This window comes from Mycteria americana, chromosome 6, assembly GCF_035582795.1.
Source record: "Mycteria americana isolate JAX WOST 10 ecotype Jacksonville Zoo and Gardens chromosome 6, USCA_MyAme_1.0, whole genome shotgun sequence".
NCBI lineage: Eukaryota > Metazoa > Chordata > Aves > Ciconiiformes > Ciconiidae > Mycteria > Mycteria americana.
In genome coordinates this window covers 66,966,963-66,991,179 of record NC_134370.1, presented here as the reverse complement: position 1 = coordinate 66,991,179, position 24,217 = coordinate 66,966,963, and the positions used below count along the sequence as shown (strand labels likewise).

The following is a 24,217-nucleotide window of genomic DNA, read 5'->3' as shown; positions in this document are numbered from 1 at the left end:
CAATGTTGAGCTGACTTTTAAATTAAGGATATGAAATATCCTTAATATGAAAGATATAGCCACTGTTAAGCACAGTGGTGAGTGGGGCTGTAGTGGGAAGTGTGGATTCTTTATTTTAATCAACTTGTCAGTTTGGTTGCCTGCCCTTTTGAGGCTGAAATCATTCCAGCCTTTCCTGTTAGCTGAGCTGCATGATTCTGTCAGCTATATGGTCCTGGGTACTAACTGTAAAATCCAGGTTAGATGAATAATGCAGATGACAATGAACTTCTATGCCCCTCTGAGTTTCTGGGCTCCTGATGCCTCCTGTGTCTCAGGTGCTCTGGGATGGTGGGGCAGGGCAGCAGCTGCTTTCCCAGACGTTAAGCAATGCTGGGGTCTGGCAGGTCCTGTTTGTAGGGGCTCTCACAGTGAAAGAAGGATGAGAGGGAGTATCCCAGCTTTTGATCTGCATCTCCCCAGGCAAACAGGAACTGATAGATCCAAAGCATTTTATTTAATTGGAATGATTTCCAGAGATGTGGGAAAAATAGCTCTTGACAGTTATGTGGTCTTGTCTTTTACTTCTTCAAAATCCAGCTTTCTGCTGTCCCTGAACATCACACAGACTAGAGAAGAAGAGCATAGAGTATTTGTCTAGTGCTGATGTCTGATATCTCATGCTGAGATTAGCTCAGTATAGTATCTGGTAGTTGGAGGATTTGAGGGAGGCAACATGAGGAATGCATTTCTTACAGAAAAAGCAAAATAATGACCAGACTATTGAAGTTACCAGGTCCAAAACATCTCATCTGGGCCAACAGGTTTGAGGACTCTTTAGAACTCAACTGGCAAGTTTGAGGAAAATTTTAACTCCCTAGGAGTACTTTACAGGCCCGGTCCTGCAAATCCTTCCTGACTGAAACTCTACTTGGCTTGTCAGATTAAACTTGAGATTGCTTCTTAACCTATTCCAGGGTGAAGACGCATGGCTCTTTCCCTCCATAGGTTTCACAATTCCAAAGCAAATGTGAAACATAAGTCCTTTCCAATGGTTTAAATTATTTTCACACTTGATGCCAGAAAGTTGGGATAATGTCGGGTGGTGATGAAACTGACTTCTTACATATTTTTGGCACCAACAAAAATGGTTGGCAGTGTTTCAGGAGCTCTGGTGTGGCTTCTAGTACCATGGCACCAGATTTACAACCCTTCTTCTAAATAATTAAAACCTATATTAAAAAAGGGGGCTGGGGCTACCTCCCAGCTGGAAGACTGGAACAAGGAGGGGAAGTAGTGGAGAGCATCATAAAGGAGGCTGGAAGAATAAGTCACTAGAGCGTTTGCTGTCTCTGAAACAATCCTGACAAAGCCCAACTTTTAATTTAAATGAAGAGGCAGCCCTTTTGGAAACTTCAGGGCAGAGTGGTTCTTGTAAACTGGTATGCATTCTGTAGGGCCAAGAAATAATGTCAATTTTTCTTTGTAAATGGGAGCCCTTCTGGGAGGTGTCAAGGCATTTTATACTTAATCAGTGACCTTGCCCCAAGGGCAAGGTCTCTTTTGAAAGACCTCAAAAGAGGTGTCTCTTGTCTCTTTTGAGACAGGGGACTAATTGTTAACACCATGCTTTGCAGCCATGGTAAACAGGGACACTGATTCCCCCCCCCCCCCCCCAAGTGCACTTTTGAAATTAGTGACCCTTTCTGAGAGATCCTGGTTTCCCCTGAAAGCTGTTCAGTTCATACAGCTGTCAAAAGAGGAGAGCTCTCATTTCTGTTAGCAGAAATTCCTTTTGCTGGAAATACTAGGCCAAAGGGATTTCCTGGGTGTACGTGAGGACTGAATTTGGCAGGGAGGTGTGGAAATGTACAATATACAGTATGTATGTAATGTATATTATAAATCATATTAGTACAGTCAGCTGTTGAATATATAGTATTTGCATGTACGTGCAGAGCATTTATTTGGATGGTTGCCTGGCTGGCACAGAACGGGGGGGGGGGGGGTGGGGGGCAAAAAAAAGTCTGGTCTCTCTTTGTATGTATAGGATGGGTGTTATAGGTATGCAACCTAGCAGGACCCCTTCGTAAGCTCCTGTACCTATAAGGTGTATGGCAGGCACAATCTGATGCATCCTGGCAGGCCAGATGAGGCCTTCTGTTGCTAGCAGAAGTTGGATCAGACCTAGAGAGTTCTCCCAAGGGGGGTATATGGCAAAGAGCTGTATTTCGAGACTTTTAATTGCAATACAAATAATAATTGGATTAGTACAATGAAAGTAAGTAAGAAACCCTCATTGTACATATTCACTTTCTCCAATGTGTTATAACCTCAGAGTTGATTGCTAAACCTGGGAGCTTTGTTAAGTTTTAAAGTGATATCTTTGTTTTCACTCTCTTCCTTTCATGCCAGAAAAGGAGTGGAAAAGGCATAAAAGAACATTAAAAACTCTAGGTTGCAAGCAAAGGAGGGCTCTCCTGGGGCAGAAGCTGCCTTCCAAAGATGTTCTTGCCAGCCCTGGTGTAAGGTCTGGACTTGGTGCAAGAAAGGCAGGGGTTTAGTGCTCTGACCTGTAGCCTGTGGAGTCTACTGTTAATTAGGGTCTTTGCCATCCTTGTGTTTCATATGCCAGAGATGGTGGAAGAGCTTGTAACTGGGAAGGTACAACAGCCCATTCCCAGCTTGACCCCTGAAACCCAACCCATGGCTTGCAGGGAGAGCAGTGCTTACTACGTGGCCCCTATTGTAGTCAAGAAGAGGTATTTGGTCCCCATACAAAAAAAAGTGGGTGGATCGGCAAGTCATACTTTCGACATCACTTCAATTCACTTGGTATTGTCCGCAAGAGTGACATACCTATGCGGTCTCCTGTTTGCAGGCAATCTCACCTCTTTGCTCCGCTGAGTTAGTAAATGCCATTTAATAACAATGCAATTCCATCTGGCAATTAGAAAGGTGACCATGAAATAATTTTTGTTAATAGGATTTATTTGTCCTCATGTGAGCTAAGCATCTCATAAAACATACTTATTTATGCTTCCAGCTAGAGTGGTGCTCTAGCTGGAGGGAGAGGAAGAAGGGAAAGGAAAGGTGTTGACAAGATCCCCCCACCTTTTTTTCGTACATGTACAGTGTTTTGTACAACGATGCTTCTAAATAGTGCTCAGTGATATAAAAAATAAATATGACAAGCAGATTAAGTTCTTTAGTCTGTATTGTGCAGACTGAACACGATCATAATAACTTTTCATTTCCTCACGCTGTAAATAATGATTGCAGTGAAATGGTCTAGGTTCAGACTGGGTTGATAGACAAGGTTAGGATACCAAACTGTCTGACAGGTTTTTTTGTTCTCTTTTGTGGACAGGTTGGCTATATCCAAATTGGATCAGAGCACATGCTAATACAACCAGTGAATACATCAGAGACCTCATTTAGTGGAAAAGAACACTTCATCAGGCGTAGACGATCCACAAAATCAAGCCATCCCATGAAGTCGCACATTCCTGATGAGCACTGCAAGGTTGTAGCAGGTGAGCTTGAAGTGGCTCAAGAGAACAGCCATGAGTATGCAATTATATTTTTAACTGTTGTTCTGCCAGATATGTCTGTATTTTGCAATTCAAGTGTTCAGGCAGCTGGAGTTAGTGAAAAATGGCATACGTTAATGAATACTTCTGCTACTTCAGGCAGAAGGAGCCACATCACAAATATAAAAATTGTTAGGACATACGCTGTAACATTCAATTTGTGAGAAGATAAGTCATGGGTCAGAGTAAACTTCTCTTTTAACCATGCGATGTGGCTGCTGCTCAGGAAGGTATTCACAATGTTTTTAGCAAAAGCCCAAATTTTGAAACTGAAGTCAGTGGTGAGGGGTGCTCTTTCATCTCACCTTTCCACTGGAGTTGTGCCAAGTAGGCATGGATAGAATGGTGATCCTTGCATTTCGGAACATGGAAAGTGTCACTTAAGATATTTTCATATAATTTAATCAGAAGTATCATCTGTGGAGTTCAGCTCCAGGGATCCAGCTCATAGCAGGATGAAAAGTTATGTGGAGAGGGGAAGAGATGTAGAGTTTCTTTTGTAAAACAATCTACTTTCTTTTTCAGCTTCTTGCATGTCGTCATTTTTACTTCTGTCTAGCAGAGTATGCTGTCCATCATAGAGTATATCAGGGTACGTGGTCAACTGGGCAGACTTCGTTTTTGTTTTTTTGGGGTTTTTTTGTTTTTGTTTTTTATTGCTTTTATATTCGCTTAGGTGCATTTGAAACTTCCAGATGTAGTCAAGCGAGGTAATTTTTTTAACTAGGAACTTGAGTTTGCTTTTTCTGTCTGGTGTTTCACTCATCAAACTTAAGCTCTAGCTCTCATGCTATAGGACGTTTTGTTTCTTTGAGTGGCAACTTTTAAATTGCTTGCTTTAAGGTTTTGTGAGATAAATTAAACTTCTCCTCCCCCCCCCGCCAAAGGGACACAATGGAAAGCAGGACTGGCAGGTTTAATGGGTACAAGAGTAAGACCCACAAGTATTGGAACAGTTGAGTGGTCAGGGACAAGTGCTGTTGTTGGACGTAAAGGGACATGGCAGAAGCTGGAGGCACAAAAGGCTTCCATATTGGGAACAGAAGTGGAAGAAGAGGTCTGAAGGAACTGACTGGAATAGGCAGCCATGAACTTAAAGTTTGCCTGTATCTCTCTGGTTTTGTATTTAATCAAGCCAGTGTACCAGCAGAGATGACCTTTGCTTGGTCATAAGGTTGCCTCTTAGCTGGCACTGCTTGTTGGTAAATCCCGTGGCCAGGAACTTTATTTTCTCTTGTGTGGAGTTGAACTCTTAGTAGTTCAGCAGGTTTATCATTCTCATGGGTTCAGACTAAGCCAATCTTCTTTTTGATTCTCTGAGTATGAAATCTTGGTTCTGGTTAGAGTTACAGATCCCCTATGTCTCTTTTTAGAGGAAACATCAGAATTCAGCACCACTCTGATTTCCTAGCCAAGTAGTGTAGGTGCTGCAGCACTGTGTTCATAGAAAATGCATTACAAAATTCTTACATTGTAAAATAAGACAGCCATTAGTTAAAAGCTGAATTGAACCAAAATCAGTCCAGGAAATCTGCCTCATCCTTTTGCCACTGAACCTTTTGACCTTCTATCTAGGAGCAGGGTGCTCCTTGTCCTTGGCAGAACTGAAATTCCCTCCCTGAGAAGAGGGACTAAAGGAAAGGAAATGGGGGAGGCACTGGGTAATTACATGGGATCACAAATGGAAAGAGGAGGTGAGTGAGTACCAAGGTATCAGATCTGTAAAAATAAGACGCTAAAAGGGGACACTGAAAAAAAGTGTTCCCAATAGCACCTACTGCTTCCTGAAGGCTTCTGGGGACCCACTACATGCTGCTCTTCTCTGCTTTGTCCAAAAGGGTATGTGAATAGACCCCACAGTTGCTGGGATCCTCCCTGCAAGCTTTGTCCTCCTCAGGTTGGCCTAGAGGTGACTGACAGGCAGGTCCTGAGCTTGGGGGACCTCATGGCATGGACTATGTGGACCCTTGGTCTGACATGATTTGATTGCACTTAACTCTGTGTGTCAGCAAAGTTAATTATGTATCTGTTCAGTTCCTAATCCATGGACAGCTTGAGGAACAAGAATTCCCTACTGCAAGCAGAGTTGTTGAAGTTCTTTATATTTGTTGGACTAAGAGCACACAAGCACATGCATGCATACACTACTACCATGGCTCAGCTCATGCAAAGGTGGTGGCCAGGCCACGTGGGCTGAGTGTGTATCTGAGTTCTGAGGCAGAAGGAGATTGATAGTCCGATGTAAAATTTATTTAAGGCTATGGATCTTGTTCTGTGACTGGATTTTTTCCTACCTGATGCTAATTGAGGGGCTAAGCTAGGATTGGATTTGGGGGGAGCAAAGCACCCAACTGCTGCACAGTGGGGAGTGCTGCTTGCTTGTGCAAACAGCCACCGCTTCAAGTAGCCGTGTCATAAAATAATGAAATTGCTCATGGGCTTTGCCACTTAAAGGCAGACTCCTGAATGTTTTTCATTGTTGCGGGAAAGAAATGTAAGTCGTGGCTGTTAATAGGCTTAGCACGTTAACGACCTAATTGACTCCTGTCTGGTTTGGATTAACTTTTGTGCACAAGGAGTTTAGAAACAAAAAAATTAATCCTCTCTGGTGCACAAAAGGTCCATTCCTAATGAAATTGTGTGGAAATGATGATCTAGGGGCATGCTTCCAGAGTTTCTCCTTGGTAAAGGTCTCTTTACTATGGTACTCACCAACATTGGCAGAGTGAAGGACGGATCAGATTTGCACTAGAGGTTGTTTTTCACTGGCTTGTAATTTGGCTCACCCAGGCTAAAACTTGGCAGGAAAGAATGGAGGTTGTAAATACTTAGGAAATATTCACATGCTAGACATTTTGGATATACATCCTGTATTGTGGAACAACATAGATGAAAAATACATGTTTGTGTAAATACAATATAAAATGAGTATTTTTCAAAGCCACAGAATTGCCACACTTGGGCAATTTCCAGTCCTTTGCTGTTCTTCTTGTATTTTCCAAACAGACAAGAATCACCTCTAAAGATATTTTCTTCTTAAAATTTTGTAATTCAGCAGTATCTGGCATGATCTGGGGTTATTTGGGATTCAAATACAATACAAAGTATCAGATGCTGAATTTTTAATGTTAGTTATTGATCACGTCACAAGAATTTAAACAGGGCTAAATTGTTCAATGGCAAAATTCTATTTGCAGCAATGGTTGTGTGATATATGAACTTAATTGACTTTAAAAAAAGATGCATTGTGATGTAATGACTCATGTGAGTATTTGTAGGGGGAGGAGGAAAGCATTTTAAGACAGCAAAATGGACTTAATCGGGAAGTGCCATGTGTCAGTGCTACTGCGGGGATAGACATCACAGCTTTCCAAGAGCATTCCTCTTGTGTTCCACCCAGAAGTGTGGTACTTTCCTTGCAGACCCCAGCCATGGGAGAGGGAAACTGAGCTGAACAGTTCCTTGGGGCTAGGTAATGCTAGCAGTCAGGTTTGATAAGTGGTTGTTAAAACGTCTAAACCAACTCCTTTAGTCTAAGTGGTGTAACATGTCCTACAGCACTCGATTATTTTTAGAGCTGCAGGAGAACTTTGTGGAAGCCAAATTTCTCCTGGAATAACCTGCGTAAGAGGATTAATCTGGCTGTAGTCAGGAGTGGGAAAGAACTTAGGGTCTTGCATTATTGGATCTTTGAGATTTGAATCTGAAAGTGCCTACGAATGGGTTAAAAAAACCCCCAGGTCTGTGGATTCAGGGCTGATGTTTTAATTCCTTTGTTTAAATTCTGAAGTGCTGCAGCAGCAAAGGACAGATCCCATCACCATGGGCCAGGTGCTATTGTTAGTCATATGATATGTGTATACATATTATTTTTATCACCTGTCATCCAGCAGGAGAAAGAGTTCAAGTCACAATGCACATTTCTGCTCAGGAATGAACATGAGCCCCTGTGAGGCAAACAGAAAACCTATTAAAAGGTTTCCAGGTGCATATGCTTTGAGGGGGAAGGAAGGAAAGCTTGGGTTTCGTTTGCTCTGAAGCATGGTGTCATTAGGAACACGGGAAATAGCTTCACACCAGTGATGTGAAACACTTCTTCGGTTCTCATCTCTGGACACTGGGCTCCATCTGGGGTGCAAACCTGCTATCACACACTGTTCTGATTTTAAAGAACTAGTTTGACGACTTTCTTATCAAAGGTCCTGCTAGTGGTCTTTCTGGAGAGAGAATGGAGTCATAGGGAGTTTTGTTTGTAGGTTTTAATACACATAAGTAAGAATTTCTCTACAGGTGAGCCAAGTGGGGAGAGAAAGAGGTCTCTTTTAATGCATCATACATGATTTTTGCAGTGCCCTCAGGTTTGGCCTAGACATCCATGAATAGACTTCTCAATTTATTTGTGGGGACAAGAGGCAGCTGCAGGGCTAATCTGTGTTTTAACAGTATCTGTGATTCCTACCATCTCTGACCCTGTAAGAAGAGCTCTTAACAGAGAGGAAATGGGCAGACCAGAGAGGACTAGGGGGGAGCTGTACTATCTCCTTTATTAATCCCCTGTAGCTAAAGAATGGGGGTAGAAGACACCTGAGATAGGGCTTCTTTCATTGCCCTGTCTCTCTGTGACCTTGTAATATATACAATAAAGCTGTTTCCACGTGAAAATATCCACCACGCCCTCAGCTGCAGTAAATGGATATAGTTATGTTAACTATCATGGAACAACAGTAGTTTAACTAATTTGCTGAGATCTGGTCACATAGTTTCCATGGTTCCTATGCCATCAAAGTCTATGGATGGGAAAAGTCTTTCAGTTTTTCTTGGTGAGAGAAAGTATCAATGTTAAAGACAGAATCAAACCATGTTGTGAAAGCATAGGAATCTCCTCTAACCGTGTCATAAAACTTTCTGTTTCTCTGGGAAAAGTAAGTTCTGTTATAACTTTTCCAAAGGTCTCCAGTGATGTATTAAAGTCCCCTTACACAGAAGGGATTTGATATAAAATACAGTCCAGGAGCATGAGAGAGAGCAGCTTGTCTTTGGAGGGAAGGTTGTTATTTCATGTTTATGACATAGACCTCATAAATTACTCTTAAATGTGGGTTTGCTTTAAACCCTTTTGTCAGTTTAAATGAACCAGTTTTCATTTAATGTAAATGTGCTGCATGGAGAGACACATACAGTGAAAAAACAGGAAGATCAACATTTTAATTCACAAAATAACAATGTGTTGCTTCTTTGTATAGTTACTTCTCAACCTGTTTTAACAATTGATCAAAGCTGGTAATAATTTAAATAAGTGCTAGTATGCAGGTATCAAATGTAGGGAACGCTTTCCCTGAACAGGTATAAATCCTAAACACATGTTACTGCTATGTTGCATTTCTTCATCTTTAATCATTGTCTCTTAGCTGTGTTTTCTCTGCAGGTTTGACTTGGCCTGAAACAGCAGTTGTTATGGCCAAAAAACATGTGCACTAAAAATAGAGAGATGTAATGCAACCTGTATTAGCCCATATTAGGAAGCATCTGTTGAAGAATTAAAGCAAGGATTTCAACCATGGGCTATGCAGAAGATGTAATGTGATTAAGTGTTTGCAAGCATAGAAGTATTCTCTTTATCAGAAATTCAGCACTTTACCCATGGGAGTGTGTCTCACTTGTGTGGATAAATCCCTTGGTTTTCCAGGTCCCTGGTCTTCCAAACAAGGAGTCTGGATTTTCCCTGTAAGCATGTGATTGTTTCCTTATGGCTGATAAACAGCAGCCTTTTGGAGCAGTCTACCATTCCGAAGTGTCCTTTTCCATCACATGTGGCAAGTGAAGTTTTATTGCCTGTCTGTTCTGGATGAAGCCCTTAGCATGAGGGCAGCATGGATAATGTGGAGCAGGAGGGACTCCAGTTTCTTCTTCCTGTACTGTCAAGGTGGAAAAGAGACAAAAAAAGAGGACATGCAAATATGTGGTGTAGGGATTTCTTCCCTTTCCAGAGCAGCTGCACACAGTAGGGCTGTACTGCTCCTTCACTTGGTTCCTAATAAAAGTTAGTGCTAGTTTCCACTGGAACCTAATGAAATCTAAACTGGCAGGTGATAATGAGCTAGGTTGTCTAGTGTACACTGTCCTTGTCTCGGGATGTTCACAGGTGTTCCAGTGGGCATTCTGGCTAGAAAGGCAGACAGGTGGCTCCAAGGAGACTAAGGTACATTGCTTACCTTTTAGCTGTCTTTGTTTTTTCTGTATTATTATAAATCATAGCTCAGGGTTGGAGCCAAGAGTTGGGAATTGGGACTCTGTTGGCCTCAATTCCTAATGTTGTTTGACCTTTGACCTTCAGCAGATCCCTTGGGATCTTACCTATAAAAGTTACCAAGTGTTGGGCACCTACATGTTTGTGTGGCCAAGATGGGAACACTTTGGGGCAGGTTTTGCCTCTGTTCCTAATTCATAAATGTCCTGAACTGTGAGCCCAAGACTGAAGGCACAGAAAATCAGAGGTCATTTAGACTACCACCTCTAACTCTCAAGCAGTTTCTTTATCTGCAAATTAGGGCTACTAACTCTGAGCTGGCAATGGTACTGAGAGCCTTTGGATCTGAAAGTTGCTCTATAAATGGACAGTTTCTTTCTCAGCTATTCTGTTCCCTGGATAGTTTGACATATCTGTATACATTAGGGATTAAAAATAACCATTACACTACTTTTTACTTCACTATGACCTGCTGAGCCAACACCATTATGGGAGACAAACCTGTATTCTTTACTGGCTTTTGCAAATCACCAGAAGTAAATTGCTCGGCTTTCAAGGAGGTCTGTGCCACCTCTCTCAAGGTATAGGTGTAATGGTGAGGCCAGGCTGTAGGTGGGGAGCCCCTGGTTTGGTGAGTCCCTGAGCTCTTCCAACCTCAGCAGAAGTGATTGGAGTTCAGCTGCCAAAGCTCAGGATGGGTTGGTAAGGCTGGCAGTTGTAAAAACATTCTTTGGAAACTAAGCACGTTTGCTAAAGACTCATTAAAATAAAATAAACCTGGAGGCCAATGATGCCATTTTTCACAGTATAATTGCAGCCAGGCATTTTGTAGTCTCTGAAGCTCTGAAGTGGATTAGGACTGTACTTTGTGATTGGTCTCAGATCTGCTGAGTTTCAGCGATCAAAACTGAAGAGTCTGAGTTCAGAGTCTTAGGTACATCACTCCTTATCACTAGGACCTAATTATATTTGTGTTACAGGATCTGCCCCCATGGCCCCAAGCAAGTTGGGACCTTTGTGCGTCTGTCATAAACAAAGGAAATCAATTGAGCTTCAGAGAATTTACAGCTAGTTAACAGAGCAAATTAAATACAGGATGAGAAACTGAGGTACAGAGGCTAAGAGGGAGTGGCAGAGCAGGTATTTCTATTCCCACTTTAATAGTCTTACCATTTAGCCATGGTCACTGTGCTTGCTTTCTGTACCATTAAATTGTGTTATCTGACTGTCTTACATGAGTGAGTCCTTGTTTCTAGCTGGATGGAAAGCCTACAATGAAGGCGTCCTTTTAAAAGGAGATGAATGCAGGAGGTGGCAATCTTTGAAATCCTGCTGACAAATTGAACCACTGAGTGGATAGAAATCATAGTGCTTATCCTGTGCTGTCTTACAGGCCTGCCATTAAAGACAAGGTCCTGATGTGTTATGTTGATGACTGCGTATGTTTTGCAGAAGAACAAGGTTTTAACTGATGTGTCCAAGCCACAGACTAACTTGGATAACAATCCTTGCAATAAAATCTCCGTGGTGTTTTGAGATGCAACACAGAGTTCATGACTTAAATTCTTAAGTTCTGTCTTAAATTCTTGTTTGCTGCTGTGCCAGACAAATAGTCATGAACTTGTGATTTGGTATGAAAGTGGCTGTGTAAAAAAAAAATAAATAACATTTTTGGGAGGTAGATTAGGGAGCAATGGATCATTCTGCTATGCAGTGCTTTTTCCTACCAGTCGATGCATGATTTTGTCTGCCATTCTAGTCAGAAAGAAATTGAGGATGCATAACCATTTTGTAGGACAAGGCATTACAAATGAGAGGACAGCTCTCAGTCTGTAATCAGGTGTGATTTGAATAAACAACCATTTTTAATTCCTGAACTTCAGACTACCCACTGGCATCAGCTAGCTGTGGTAAATGTGAAATTCCAAACTTTTAATGGAGGTATAAAAGACCAGTGCAGAGGGACAATATTGTGCTGTGTCCTGACAGAGGTGAAGGGGACTCCATGTTCCCATGGCTGGAAATAGACTGGGGAGTGCTGGCTGTGGCAGCAACTCCAATAGTGTCTGTTCTTCTTAGTTTCCTTCTTCAATCCTTGCTTGTGTCTACTCCAAGGTGGATGCCACAGGAAAGGTGTCAAGGAAGCAACTGTGTGGAGCAAGGCCCCTGGAGCTGAAGCGTGGTTTCTTTTTTTTTTTCCCTTCAGGAGATCAGTGTTTTGAAAAGAACCTCTCTGTTGTTGTATGGATGAAAACTGCAGCTGCAAGGTAACCAATGCACAGAGCTTTGGATGTAAAGCCCACAGGAGGCAGTGAAGGGATGTTTCTGGTGGTGTCTGTGAATTTTGAACTGGTTTCCTTTATGTGTCTGTGGTGATCTCACAGCTCTGAGCTGTCCTGTGATCTGTGGTTGCTCTTTTAGCTCAGGGTGTGTTAGCACATATCCTTCAGTGGGCTGACTTCTGCAGAAATGTTTTGTCATCCTGGAAGTCTCAGAGCTCTAAACCTGTTCAAATTTGTCTTGCTTCTAACCATGAGCAACTTGATCCCCAGGCTGAGCAAACAAGGTTGCTGACTTGTACAGCTTGTGGGCCACCACCATGGTGATGCTGTGCAGTCAGCCTTTTGAAGAAGCTGTTCAATAAATGGTTTGGAAGCAGCTCTGCTATCAGATCCAAACATGAGGAGTAGATTGATTTAACTGTAGCATATTTCTCTTGATGTGTTTTTAAATAATAAACACTCTTCTCTGTGTTTCAACCCACTACCCCTTGATCTTAACTCAAACTAAGAAGGAAGCCTGCCTGTATTCTGTTTAGGTTTTGCTTTTGCTCTGGTCCTGGGATGTAAGTGCTGCTGCTAACTTCTGCTTTCTGTTTCACTTCCTTCCTGGGCTCCACCTTACACCTTGCCTTCTTGATTTGAAATGAAATCAAGTCATTATGCTAGATTAGAAAATTTCTTTGAAATTAATGCAGTTTCTAGATTACATAGCAATGAGTTTCTAGATTAAATAGCAATGTCTAAGAGACATAGATGCAGTATAATGATTGTTTAAACACACAGAATTGATAGCCTTTTGAGAGGTATTTGTATCCTACTGCTGGTACCAGAGAAACTGCGGCATCCTGTCACTCTGATAATTCAGCAAACTTGCCCTTTCTCTGATTGACATACGGTTTTAGGTTAACTAGTAAGCATATACCTCAAGAACTTCCTTTCTTTAATTTCTAGGCTTGGTTTGTGTGCAGCGTCTCCTTTTTCTTTCTCTCTCTTTTGCTTTGGAGAGGTGATTATTTTCACTTTTAAGTGAAACTAATAAAACCTGCCTAATATGGGTACCAGTGAAAGATTCTCTAGAAACTCCTGGGGCATAGGGAAAACTAATGTTAGCTGTTTGCCCTACTTGCATACTCTCTCCTCCTTTTTATGCTGCTGAAGTAACAGCATAAAGGAAAACAGAGCTAGCTCTCCATGTGAGAGTATATAGAGATGTTAAAGGGTTCATGGGTGGAGGGAAGTTAGCAGAGGGCTTCCTGAGGAAGAACTGGAGAGGATTTTTAAGGCAGCAATAGAAAAGAGCTTCTAGGGAGAAATCTGGCCTTGCAGAAAGGACTCTGCAATTTTGCTTTTATTTGTGGCTTTTGTTGAACTGCATCCAGAGACTTTCAGTAGGTTTAACTAGAATGAGGTAGCTAAAATTACAAAGGGGAAGATTAGGGAGGAAAAAAGTGGAAGGCTATAGGAGAAGAGGTTGCTTTTCAGATGAGTCTGGGAAATACTGTTGGAAGGGAGGTAGGAGGAGCAGGAAAGGACTCTGCAGTTACAGCAAGAATGTGCCAAAAACCAGACAGTGCTAGACAGGGCTTTCGGTGTGTAATAGGAAAAGGTCATTTGGGGTGGTTGCTTCGGAATTGTACATCTGTTGGGTTGCCATAAAAAGCACTGAACATAAGGAGTTTTCTACTGAGGCTTCAGAAAAGCTCTGTTGTGCTTCTGATTGCAGTAGGGACTATTTTTTTTTTTGCCATTCTGAGGAATATTTCAAAGACTGCTGGACTGCAGAATGTGATATGATCATGTTGCTTTGCAGGTGACTAGCCAAGGAAAGGTAAGAGCCTGTAAATAAAAGCCAGCTAATGAGCTTGTGCAATGTTACATCCATTTTATACTGTGGATCTGGGGGTGTACCGCCCTTCTCCCATCACCTAACAGTCCTGAATTTTGTGGAATTTTTGGCCAGATAGACTGTGTAACACACTGTCAAAGTGACTGGCAAAAGAATAATGTCCCTTGTGCCTAGTCACCTGCAGCATATATGTGCTGTGTTGTAGATTGACTGTTTCAGCTCATATTTCACATGAAATTGTCTGACCTCTTAAGCGGGGAACACCTGAATCCTAAAATAGTGTGCCATTTGGTTATGTATGCTCCCCGCAATGTAAACTCCTCTGACAGGCTCCTGCCCATGTTTTATGGCCTCTCATGCCTTCACACTAACACTTAACATCTGCACCACAAAATTTGTAACATCAGTTTGTTCAAATAAAGAATCCACCAAGCATTTAATCCTTGTTTTAATGGCTGATGTTTATTTTAGTTTGGGGTTTCATGTACTCATGAAGGGATTCTCTGCCCATAGTCCATAAATCACACAGGGCAGGAGTGAGACTTCTCTGTGCTGGCTTGTTTCTGAAGTGAGGCTCTAGAGATGGGGGGTTTTTTGATACCTCCATAAAGCTGACTCACCTCAGGTATGAGTTGCAGATGCGTTTAATGAGGATTTTTACTATTGGTTTTGGATCTTTTTCTCTTCTTCATCAAATGTCTGTGATATGGGATGTGTGTATTTCTTTTGTTCTGTTTGTGATGGTTCATCCATGCAAATGATAATTCTGTTTTCTCCATGTGCTTGATTATGCTGGAAAATTGTTTGCATGTGTGGTACGCAGGAAGATGCAAATAGAGACCACTCTGAAAGTAGCCCTCTGCAAGGATAAAAAGAATAAAGAAAAGCTACCCTATAGAGGAGCTACAAACTTAAAAAAAAAAAAGGAGGGGGGGACATGACACACGACATCTCTGTTAAAATAGTTTGTGGTGCTTTGCCTTACCTCTTCTGTAGTGTATCATCGGTGACCACCTTTGTAGGCTCCCTTGAGTCCATTACATGTTGCCTGCTTGAAGTGCTCAGTAAGCTTACACTTGGAGAATGTGAGGGAGAGGATGAGAGTAAGAGCCCAGATTCTCTAAGTTAGGTCACTTTGGCTGTGTTTCTAGGCAAGCCTGTGGGGTGGTAGTTTTCCACACACAACCTCTAATCCCTACCACCCAGTGGAAAGCAGCCAATCCACAGCTTCAAGTAAAACTCATGGAGGAATGGGGGCCAGAGGCTTTGTGTGAACCAAGACTACCCAGCAATTTGCCAGGAGTCCCTTTACGCTGCTGCTCTCCAGAAATCACACCTTTCAGAGTTTTGTACAGCTGCCCTCTGCAAAGAGGTGCCAAGTGGAATCAGCAAAGCCTCGCCAATTCCTTCATCTGCTTCTGGAGGAGGGACCATGCTGGGCAATCCTATGGCAAATGACCATGGCATGACCTCTTCTCCCTGGAGTGCAAGCTATGGTCTAGCACAGCAAGTTCCTCCTCTCATACAAGTGGCTTCTTTTCCACTGAAAAGGAGATTTTTTTGAAGTGAAAACCCAGAGTACTTTGAATTTATTTTCTTCCACTTAAGCCTTTTTCAACAGCTCATTCAATGCCAGGCCCAGACTGATTTGAGTTTAGGCCTAGCCCACCATAAAAGCAACTTCCCTATAGGTAGGAGATTTATACCAGCTGAAGACTTCTAATTTATTAGGGAATTACCAAAATAAGAATTTGATGGGGAAGTGCTGTTACTTCCAGGAAGGTTCTGATTGCTAGCAGCAAGACCCAAAAAGCCAGTGTTCTTACTGGAATAATTTGCCTTCTCTTCCTTTTTCCCTGATTTCTCCCCTGGTATTTAAATGATAACCTGGAAAGTACTCCAGCTAAAGATGCGTGGCTATGCAGAGGGAGGGGTGGGTGGATGAATGGAATAGAATGAATAAACAAACAAACAAACATGGGAGCTTGTTCACAGAAGTTTGGTGAAGTCATCTCCATTTCATAGTTGGCAAATCAAAGGTGCATTCATCTTTCCTTCTTTAAGGTATAGTCACTCCATTTTATCTTACTGCCTTTTTAAAGCACTTAGAAACATACAGATCCCTGCTCTGTGGCAGCTTTGTCATGATTGTGCACTTTTCTGTAGCTGTCCTGCAGTCCATGTGAAAACAACCCTCAAAACTTGGTTATTTTCATCTTTGCTGCTGGCATGGAGCTTCCATTATTTATGAGCACCCCAAGTTTTCATTTTTTGCTTATCCATGGCTCCTGTCTGTCTTTTTAGACCCAGGGGGATATTTCCAAACTCTGTTAAAAAAGATTCAAATCAAATTTCATGGTTGTTTTCTCAGTTTAAAATATGTACCAAGTGTTGACAGTTCATGCCTTGGGCAGAAAAGCGTGTGCAGAGCTATACTGGATGACTGCTAGACAACTCAGAATAGGGATATGGGATGGACATGTGCAAATGTGCATATTGACAAGACAGAAAATATATGAATGAGCAGAAGGCAGGGAGTCCATTTCAGGTGGGCTTTGGGGGGCTTACAGCTGATGGAGTTTATCACCCTGAATACAAGAGGGTCAGTCAGGGAAAATGATCTGGATGTGAGTGCATTTACCAGCCTGGGAAAGAAGGGAAATTCAAGCTGAATTATGTTAAGTGAGCTGGTAAACAGGCTGTGGAAAAACAGGATCAGTGAACACTAACTCAGATCTGCCTGCTGCAGAATGGTGCTTTGCTAAGAGAGGGTCTCAAGTTAAATCTACAGAAATTAAAAAGTGATTCCCTGCTCTGGGAAATGAGCAGCATGTGTAGTGTCACATAAGAGGCATCTGTCTGATCATCCATTATGGTTTATCCTGTGTCACTTTTGCATTGAATGTTGTGTTTATGCTGATCAGGATCTGTTGTGCATTCTGCTCCCTTTTTCATTGGAAGAAATCAGCGTTAATACCAATGCCAGTATCTTATCCATAGTATATTGCAGGCTGAGCAGTAAGCACATGTGATTTCAGTGAATCTTGGCAGTTTGTTTCTTATTGCAAAATAAATTTGTTTTAATTACTTCATTTGCTTTTCTTTCATTTTACAATTGAAAACATGAATACATATTTTGTGACTGCAATGAAGTGGGTAGATTCAATTTAAGATCTGAACTTAATTTCTCCTTTGTTCATGCTTCAGCTGCTTTGCACATCTGCCTTTAAGCTGTGAAACACATTCCACCTTTCAGTTTAGAAGAGGACAAATTACTAATACGTTAGTCCCGTAGTTTGGAGGAAGGGAGGTTTAACTTCTGTGTTTTAATTTTTGTGTTAATGGTAGCTGACCACTGCTTCACTTCCTAGTCCTTAGAATGGGTCCTTTTCGCAGGTTCTTCTAACTTAAGTTCATTAAGCATCAGCTGGTCTAGGGAGTCCCCTGCTTTTGGTACACATATCACAATAAAGAGGCATGTGAGCTCTGCACGTAGGTGGCCGGTGACCACAGCTGCTGGTGCTGGCGCTCATGCCAATAGCAATAAATGAGCAAAGAAAGCTTGAGAAGGTCTTATCTATCCTGACCTTCTGCACTTCTGGGTTTCATCCAGAGACTTCTGCAGTCAGCCAGTAATGCATGTTCCAAAACAATCTGACTTAATTTAAAATTTTTGAGACTCTATCTTGTGTTCTGTTACGTTGCTCTAGTAATGCTGGTAGCAAGTAAAAATGCAACTGATGGAAATATTGACTTCAGGAATATCTTACAACTTCCCTGGCTAAGGAGAACCTGCAGAGTCTAGAGTGTACATTGCATCCCAAAGCACCGTCTCCTATCCTAAAGTTTTCTTCAACAGATTTTTCCTTAATTAGCACTTATTCCATTATGGTGGAATGTTACTCCTTTCACAAGCAAGATCTCCAATTTCTGAAATTTTTGCAAGAGCATGACTTATTGGTTTGAATTACAGTTAATCTTCTGCTTTTCTGGACTTCTCTTTTCCCATCCTCTTTCCTATTTGCATGTGATCTGGTGGTCTCATACGAATCTGCACACAGAGGTACAGATGTACTTGCAATGGAACCTCTTGGTTGCTGCTTTTAATTGGCAAGGAACACTTTAATGAAAGGTCATTGCAATCTGAATGTGCACAAGAATGTTTGTTGAAAAGAGTATAAATGTTTTGTTGTGATCTGCTAGCCTTAATAAGTATTTTGACTTTTAGAAAAGAAGAGACAAAAGAAGATGAAATCAACCAGTGACTGGAGGGAGAGAAGAAACGCCATTCGACTTACCAACGAGTACACAGTAGAAACTCTAGTGGTGGCAGATGCTGATATGGTCCAATACCATGGTGCAGAGGCTGCCCAAAGATTCATCCTCACAGTTATGAATATGGTAAGTAGGCACTTTACTCTCAAAAGAAGCAGCAAGACTAAACAGATCATATCCAGGGTAGCTTAAAGCTGGCTTCCTTGATGGCTGAAATAGGTAACTGTTTTGACCTTGAGGTATGAGGAAAGGTTTTGGTTTTCTTGTGTTGTGTGCCTCTTCTCCACCATCTGTGTGATTCCCTGTATTTGCCTAAGGACATCACAATAAAAAACTTTTTTGAAACTGAAATTGCAAGTTTTCAGTTAGGAAATATTCCGTAATTGTTCAGGAGTGGTGTTTTCTACCATGTTTTTTGTACTGCTATGGTTTACCTTGGAAGAGAGTATCCCAAAGTAGATAGATAGTCTTTGTCTGACATGATGCTTCTTGGGTTCCTAAAGATTTCCATGGCACATCTGTTTCATAAGAGATATTTCTCTGTGGGTCATTGGCATAGTGGGCAGTCAAAGTATTATTGAAGACAGCAGTCATATTGATTTCCAGCAGAAAACCTGGCTTTAAGCCAGTTAGAAACACTTTTTGTCTCTGATTTTTACATAATGAAAATGGCTGCCTCCCTTGCTGTAGAAAACAGGGCAAACATCACCAAACTGCCAGCTGATCCCATTCTCTTTACCCAAGGACCTCTTGTGTTACATGAAGTGGCACTTATCATACCTCTGAATGATGGAGTTGGGCTTTAGAAGCATTCTAGAAATTCTGCAGAGAAACTGCCAGGAGTGAGGAGAAGCTTTTGAAATTGCAAGCTCATATGAAGCATGGGTGTTAATTTGTTAGCCATCCTAGTAGTTAAGCCTTCCGTCTCAGTTGATAAGGGAACACAAAGCCTCTCACCATGAGTTCTCACTCAGTCACTTGTTGGCAGTGCCAATAAAGAGATAATGGCTAAATGGGATGTGGACACTGAAGACTCTGCTCAGAGACGGCAGGGGTCCTTCCAGACGCATTTGCACAAGGAAGTCTTGGAGGAAGCTTATATTCCTCTGCCCATGCTATTGTAACATCCAGGAACAGTTCATTCTCCTGACTGCTGCTCATGCGCAGCAAATTGGCTTGCAAAAAAATAGCAGTTCTTAATAGTAATTGACTGGTCATGCTTCCCAGTGAAGAGCTAAGTGATGGATGCTCAGTGCATAATCTGGCTATGGGACAACAGCTTTTTAAGAGGTCTTGTATTCTTTTATCAAGCACTGGTGTGAGGGAGCCCTCCTGTAGTGAAATGCTTTGCTGATTAAGCAGGGAGTTTGTTTAACTAGTCTTTTCCATTAACAAGCTGCTTTTCTGTGTCCCTTCCTCTACCTTTTATTTTGCCTTCTAGCATGCTGTGACAATAGTCACTTAATAGGGCTTCATTGTGTCTCTACATTTATTTGGATGGGTTTGCAGGAAATGTCTTCTTGCAACAAATCCATTTATGCCACCATCACTTCAGGGTCTACTTACTGGCTTTCTTGCATTTAAGGGTGTGTTTGCTGGGGGCACAAGAGCCTTATTCTTCTCAAAGCCATGGTCCTCCACCTTCAAATTCACATACCAGCTTTGCAGTGAGCAGGCAGAACATAAGTCACATTCAGCTCTGAACAAACCTGCTTCTCAAGTCACTTTTTGAACTAACAGAAATGATATTCAGATGTAACATATGTGTCAAGGCTGAGTTCCTTCCTTATGTCAGATGCTTGGGACCTTGAGAGGGGTGATGGATGCTTTTTGTTTGTGGTGGCAGCCCAGGGGTCCTTCTAAAATCTGATTCATCAGTGAGATAATAAAAATCCGCCATTGTGTCCCACAGTGTTCTGCTGAGGCTGGGACAGGGCATTATGGCTGTGAGAGCTTTTAAAACATGTGTCTAATCATCTGTCTTGATGATCCAAGTGCCAAAAGGTCAATTATTTCAGTGTAGCCACTAGTGCATCTCTATGTTGTGTAGCTTTATCAGCCTGTGAAGATTGTTAGGGTTGAGTACACTGATAGACCAAGTCCTAAACAGAAGATGGCCATGAATATTGTTGTCTGTCCAGGCTGAGGAGTACTGCAGAACATCTCAGTAACATCAGCTGGTCAGGTGTGAATATATATGTGTGGAGAGGTGCTGATAGATGAGTTGGGTTCTCTCAACCCATTTACTAAAAAAATATTGAAGCTTATTTTCCAATGGATTTGGCTGATGGACTTTTAAGCTAGGTTCTGATGCTGCAGTGTGAGCTCACCCCTTTATTAGACACTAGAGAGTGCACATGGAAGAGGAGTCTTGGCTGAGGAACGCATTTATCTGACATCTCCTAAGGTGCAAAGTCCAGCTGAAATGCTTCCCACTGTTAAGTCATTGCTCCTAGGGGCTCACCCATGTGGTTTTTCTGATGTCTGATAGGATTTGATTTGTGTTTCAGCTTTTCAGCCTTCAGAGGAGCACTGACAGAGTGCCTCTCCTTTGTCTGGCCACCTACCTTCCCACACTTGTAGGAATGTAATATCTTTCAGGCCTCTACCTCTCTGAGGAAATTGGTTGTGAGTGGCTGGAAAGATCAGAAGATACTGAGGAATAATAATAGGCAAACACATAGATGTCATCATTGCATAAATCCTTTGTTCTGAGGCTATAAAACAAGGTGAAATCAAAGGGGATTTTAACATTCCATTTGCTATAATTAAAGCTGATCTTCATCCCAGCAAAAGAGGCTGAAGAACAATTGAGAAAATATATTTCAGGAAGAGAGATAGGATAGTCATGTGGTTTAGGTAGGCCTAGGTTTAGGTTAGCTACACTCTTTGGGTAGTGCCTGAACCAGCCATAGTGAATCTTTGTGTGGTAGTTTCTCATCTGTAAAACTGTGGTACGAGGAATAGCACAACCCTAACTCCTTAGGGCAACATCTGTTACGTCCTTCTCTGGTGCAGGATCAGTTGTGCTGTACGTAACCACGCAAATGAAGGCCTCCTGGCTGCTTGGGGTCGTTGTTTCCTGCCTGCCTCGATTCGACTTCTGTCAGCCTTCTGTGACTGTTAGTTGGGGGACAGGGTTTGCCCCATGATGTTAGGCAGTGCTTATTCAGCTACACTGCAGGATGGCGGGCTGCCTCTAAAAGAAACCAGAATGTTAATTTTGGCTTGGATGCTTGCATTTAAGCAAATAGAACATTACTGGTCAGGGGTATATTAACTTAACTCCTCTCTGTAAGCCATTACGTTTACTGTCAAACCACAAAACAAGCATTAAGAGGTCTTATTAATGCATTTTATATTTATAGACATTTTAAATAAAGTGATCTGCCTTAAAGTATTTAATATCTATTTATGTTACAAGAATTTCTAAAGGGAAAAAAGTCAGCATTACAAAATAGTGTTTTATTGCTCCCTTGGTAAATGAGAATCTTAGGGGAAAAAAACCCACCACCCTCCTCTAGAATAACAGCTAAGGAACGCAGCAAACCCCTTTTGCAACCCAGAAATAACAGGTAGTACTTCATATAGCAAATGCTGTGTTTTTAATGATATTCTGCAGTTCTGACCATCCCCCTGAACAGAGAATAGATTCACGTTAAAGGTACTTGTTTTTTCTGAATGTCATTGTAGAGGTGCAAACTCTTCCATTTACTAAACTAATATCTGAAATTGTAAGACGGATTTTTCCAAGATCATGGAAGAATTTCCCTCTGAGGTACTCTGTAATGTATGAGTAGGAACAAGCATGGCTGCAGGGCTTTGAGTTGACTTTTTTTAAGTCACCACCTCTAAAATGAAATCTTTTCTTGTTTTCTGGCAAGGTATTTGATTCAGCATGATTTTCCTAATGGGTGATTCCTGATGGCTTTGTGATAATGTTAAAAAAAATAAGCTGATAAAGAAGTTGTCAAATGCCACCATGTACATCTGCAGCCTTAGCGAGGCAGTGAGTTTATGGGCGTGCTGGATGTGAGGGCATGGACAGGGAGAGATATCAGCAGAATTATAGAAATGCAAAACCTGCTACTTAAATATAGGTGCTGATTTATTTTTCTAAGTTAAACTCCCTTTTTATTGAGCTTTTGCACGGTCTTGCAGTGTTTGTATTTCAGTTCTCGTCTCCCCTTTGCATCCTTTGGCTTGAGTGCCTCTCCCGTCATGCCCTTCTTCAGTAGCCGCCAGTGTTTAGAACTTCCTCTAAATTCCAGACCAAAGTGCCTTTGTAGTAAAACATGCTTATTTTGCTCACCCATTCTGTTAGTCTGCATCTAGCAACTATAATTTCTCATTGCATTTCACCCATGTGGAGGCTGTTTGGATGGATGTTCTGTTTCTTATGAAATCCTGTGTTGCTCTTGTGACACTTCATGGCTTCATCTAAACTGAATTTCAGGTTTCTCAGTCAGCAACTAGAAGACCAGTGCATTGGCTTTCTCTTTTCCTCTCCCTTGCATTTCTGTATATCTGCTTACAACAGCTGCCATTTTGGGCTTGGTTCAGGAGCAGGTTCTGAAGCATAAGGCATGCACTGCTTTCTTGCAGGAGTTTTATGCTTTTGTTTCCCCTTCTGTTTTCTCTTCATCTGAGAGAAATGCCCAGCAAGACAAAAAGGAGATTCTCTGTCCTCGTAGACAGGCAGACCGCACTGGCCTCTACTGTGGCTGGTCTTCATGACTTATGCTTTCAGCTTCCTGGAGAAAACTCTGATTCAAATGATTCTGAAGCATATGATAAATGAGGTATGAGACCCTTTGGAAAGTTCTGTCCATGGCCATAGTGCTTTTAATGATGAGGAGTGACTGGTTTCAGCTAGTACCTGAACAGCAAGTTGTGAATCTTGGCTCCTTGCAATTGTGCATAGCTTACTTTGCAAACTAAGTCCCACTCAGACTGACCCTCTGAGCATTTAGGGACAGAGATGTCTGAATTTCCAAGACCACAACACAGTAATTTAAAAGCTGCTTTCTATGGGTTTGAAAACCTAAAAAAAGAGGTGTGGATTTTTTTTTCTCCCCTAAGTGCATTTTTTTGGGTTTTGGAATAAATTACAACTGTGGCTTGGTTTTGAGCTTGCCTTTTTCTGAGAGAATACAGCATGCAGGGATAAGTTACTGTAGTATGTGTTAGTTTTGCTGCAGCTGTTGCTAAGCCATGCGATTAGTGTGGAACCTCTTTGCAGCAGCAAGCAGTAACTTGAAGTTAGTGATCTTTTGGATGTCATTAAGAGGGAAAATTTTTATGTTGTTCTTTAGGAATAATACTGGTTTACTCTCTGAAGCCTTATTTTACACTCTGCAGATCACTTTTCATTTTGGATTTCCCCTGTGAGAGTTTTTTCTATCTTAAAGAAGCAGATAAAACCATTTTTTATCGTGCATGCATTGATGGATTTATATCTCTGTGCTCTTGGGGGCTGGCACATAAAGGCTCCAGAGCTGCCACTGGTAATCGGCTCCCTTACCATGATCTGGAATTTTCATGATGGGAACAGGGACATAAGGGGAAAGGATATATGTATTTGATCACTGTCTACAGATTTCTCTTTTCGCTCCAGCAGCCCCAGGAGAAAGAGTTATGTCAACTGTATCTTATAAAAAGCCATGAATATGTTATTTTTCATAATGTTTAATAGGGTAATTTGAAAGCTTGGCTTCAGGTGGGTGTTAGAAATCCTATAGCACTTTTCAAAACAAGTGAAAGACAACCTCAGTAACCTGACTAATGCTTCTGCTGTCCAAACGTCGTCCAGCAGCCAAGGCAATGGGGAGGCTCTTGCTTGAGCGCAATGCTTAGGGAAGAAAAAGAAAAAAGTCAATTTACCCTCAGGGTTGCTGTTCTGAACTCCAAAACATCTGAAACACACACGTCTCCCTCCCACCGTCCACCTGCAGAGGAAGCTCTTTAAAATTAAAAAAAATTAAACTGATGTAGT

General features: G+C 41.7%; 1 protein-coding gene across 2 annotated transcripts in view; it reads left to right on the top strand.

Annotated features, from left to right (window-relative positions):
• The window catches only part of ADAMTS17 (ADAM metallopeptidase with thrombospondin type 1 motif 17), a 201,911-nt gene that overhangs the window by 8,111 nt on the left and 169,583 nt on the right, over positions 1–24,217 (top strand). For both annotated transcript variants that reach the window (XM_075506313.1, XM_075506312.1), the window contains exons 3-4: positions 3,350–3,515; positions 18,176–18,348. In XM_075506313.1, the coding sequence (XP_075362428.1) occupies positions 3,350–3,515; positions 18,176–18,348 (339 nt within the window). The remainder of the gene's footprint in view (positions 1–3,349; positions 3,516–18,175; positions 18,349–24,217) is intronic.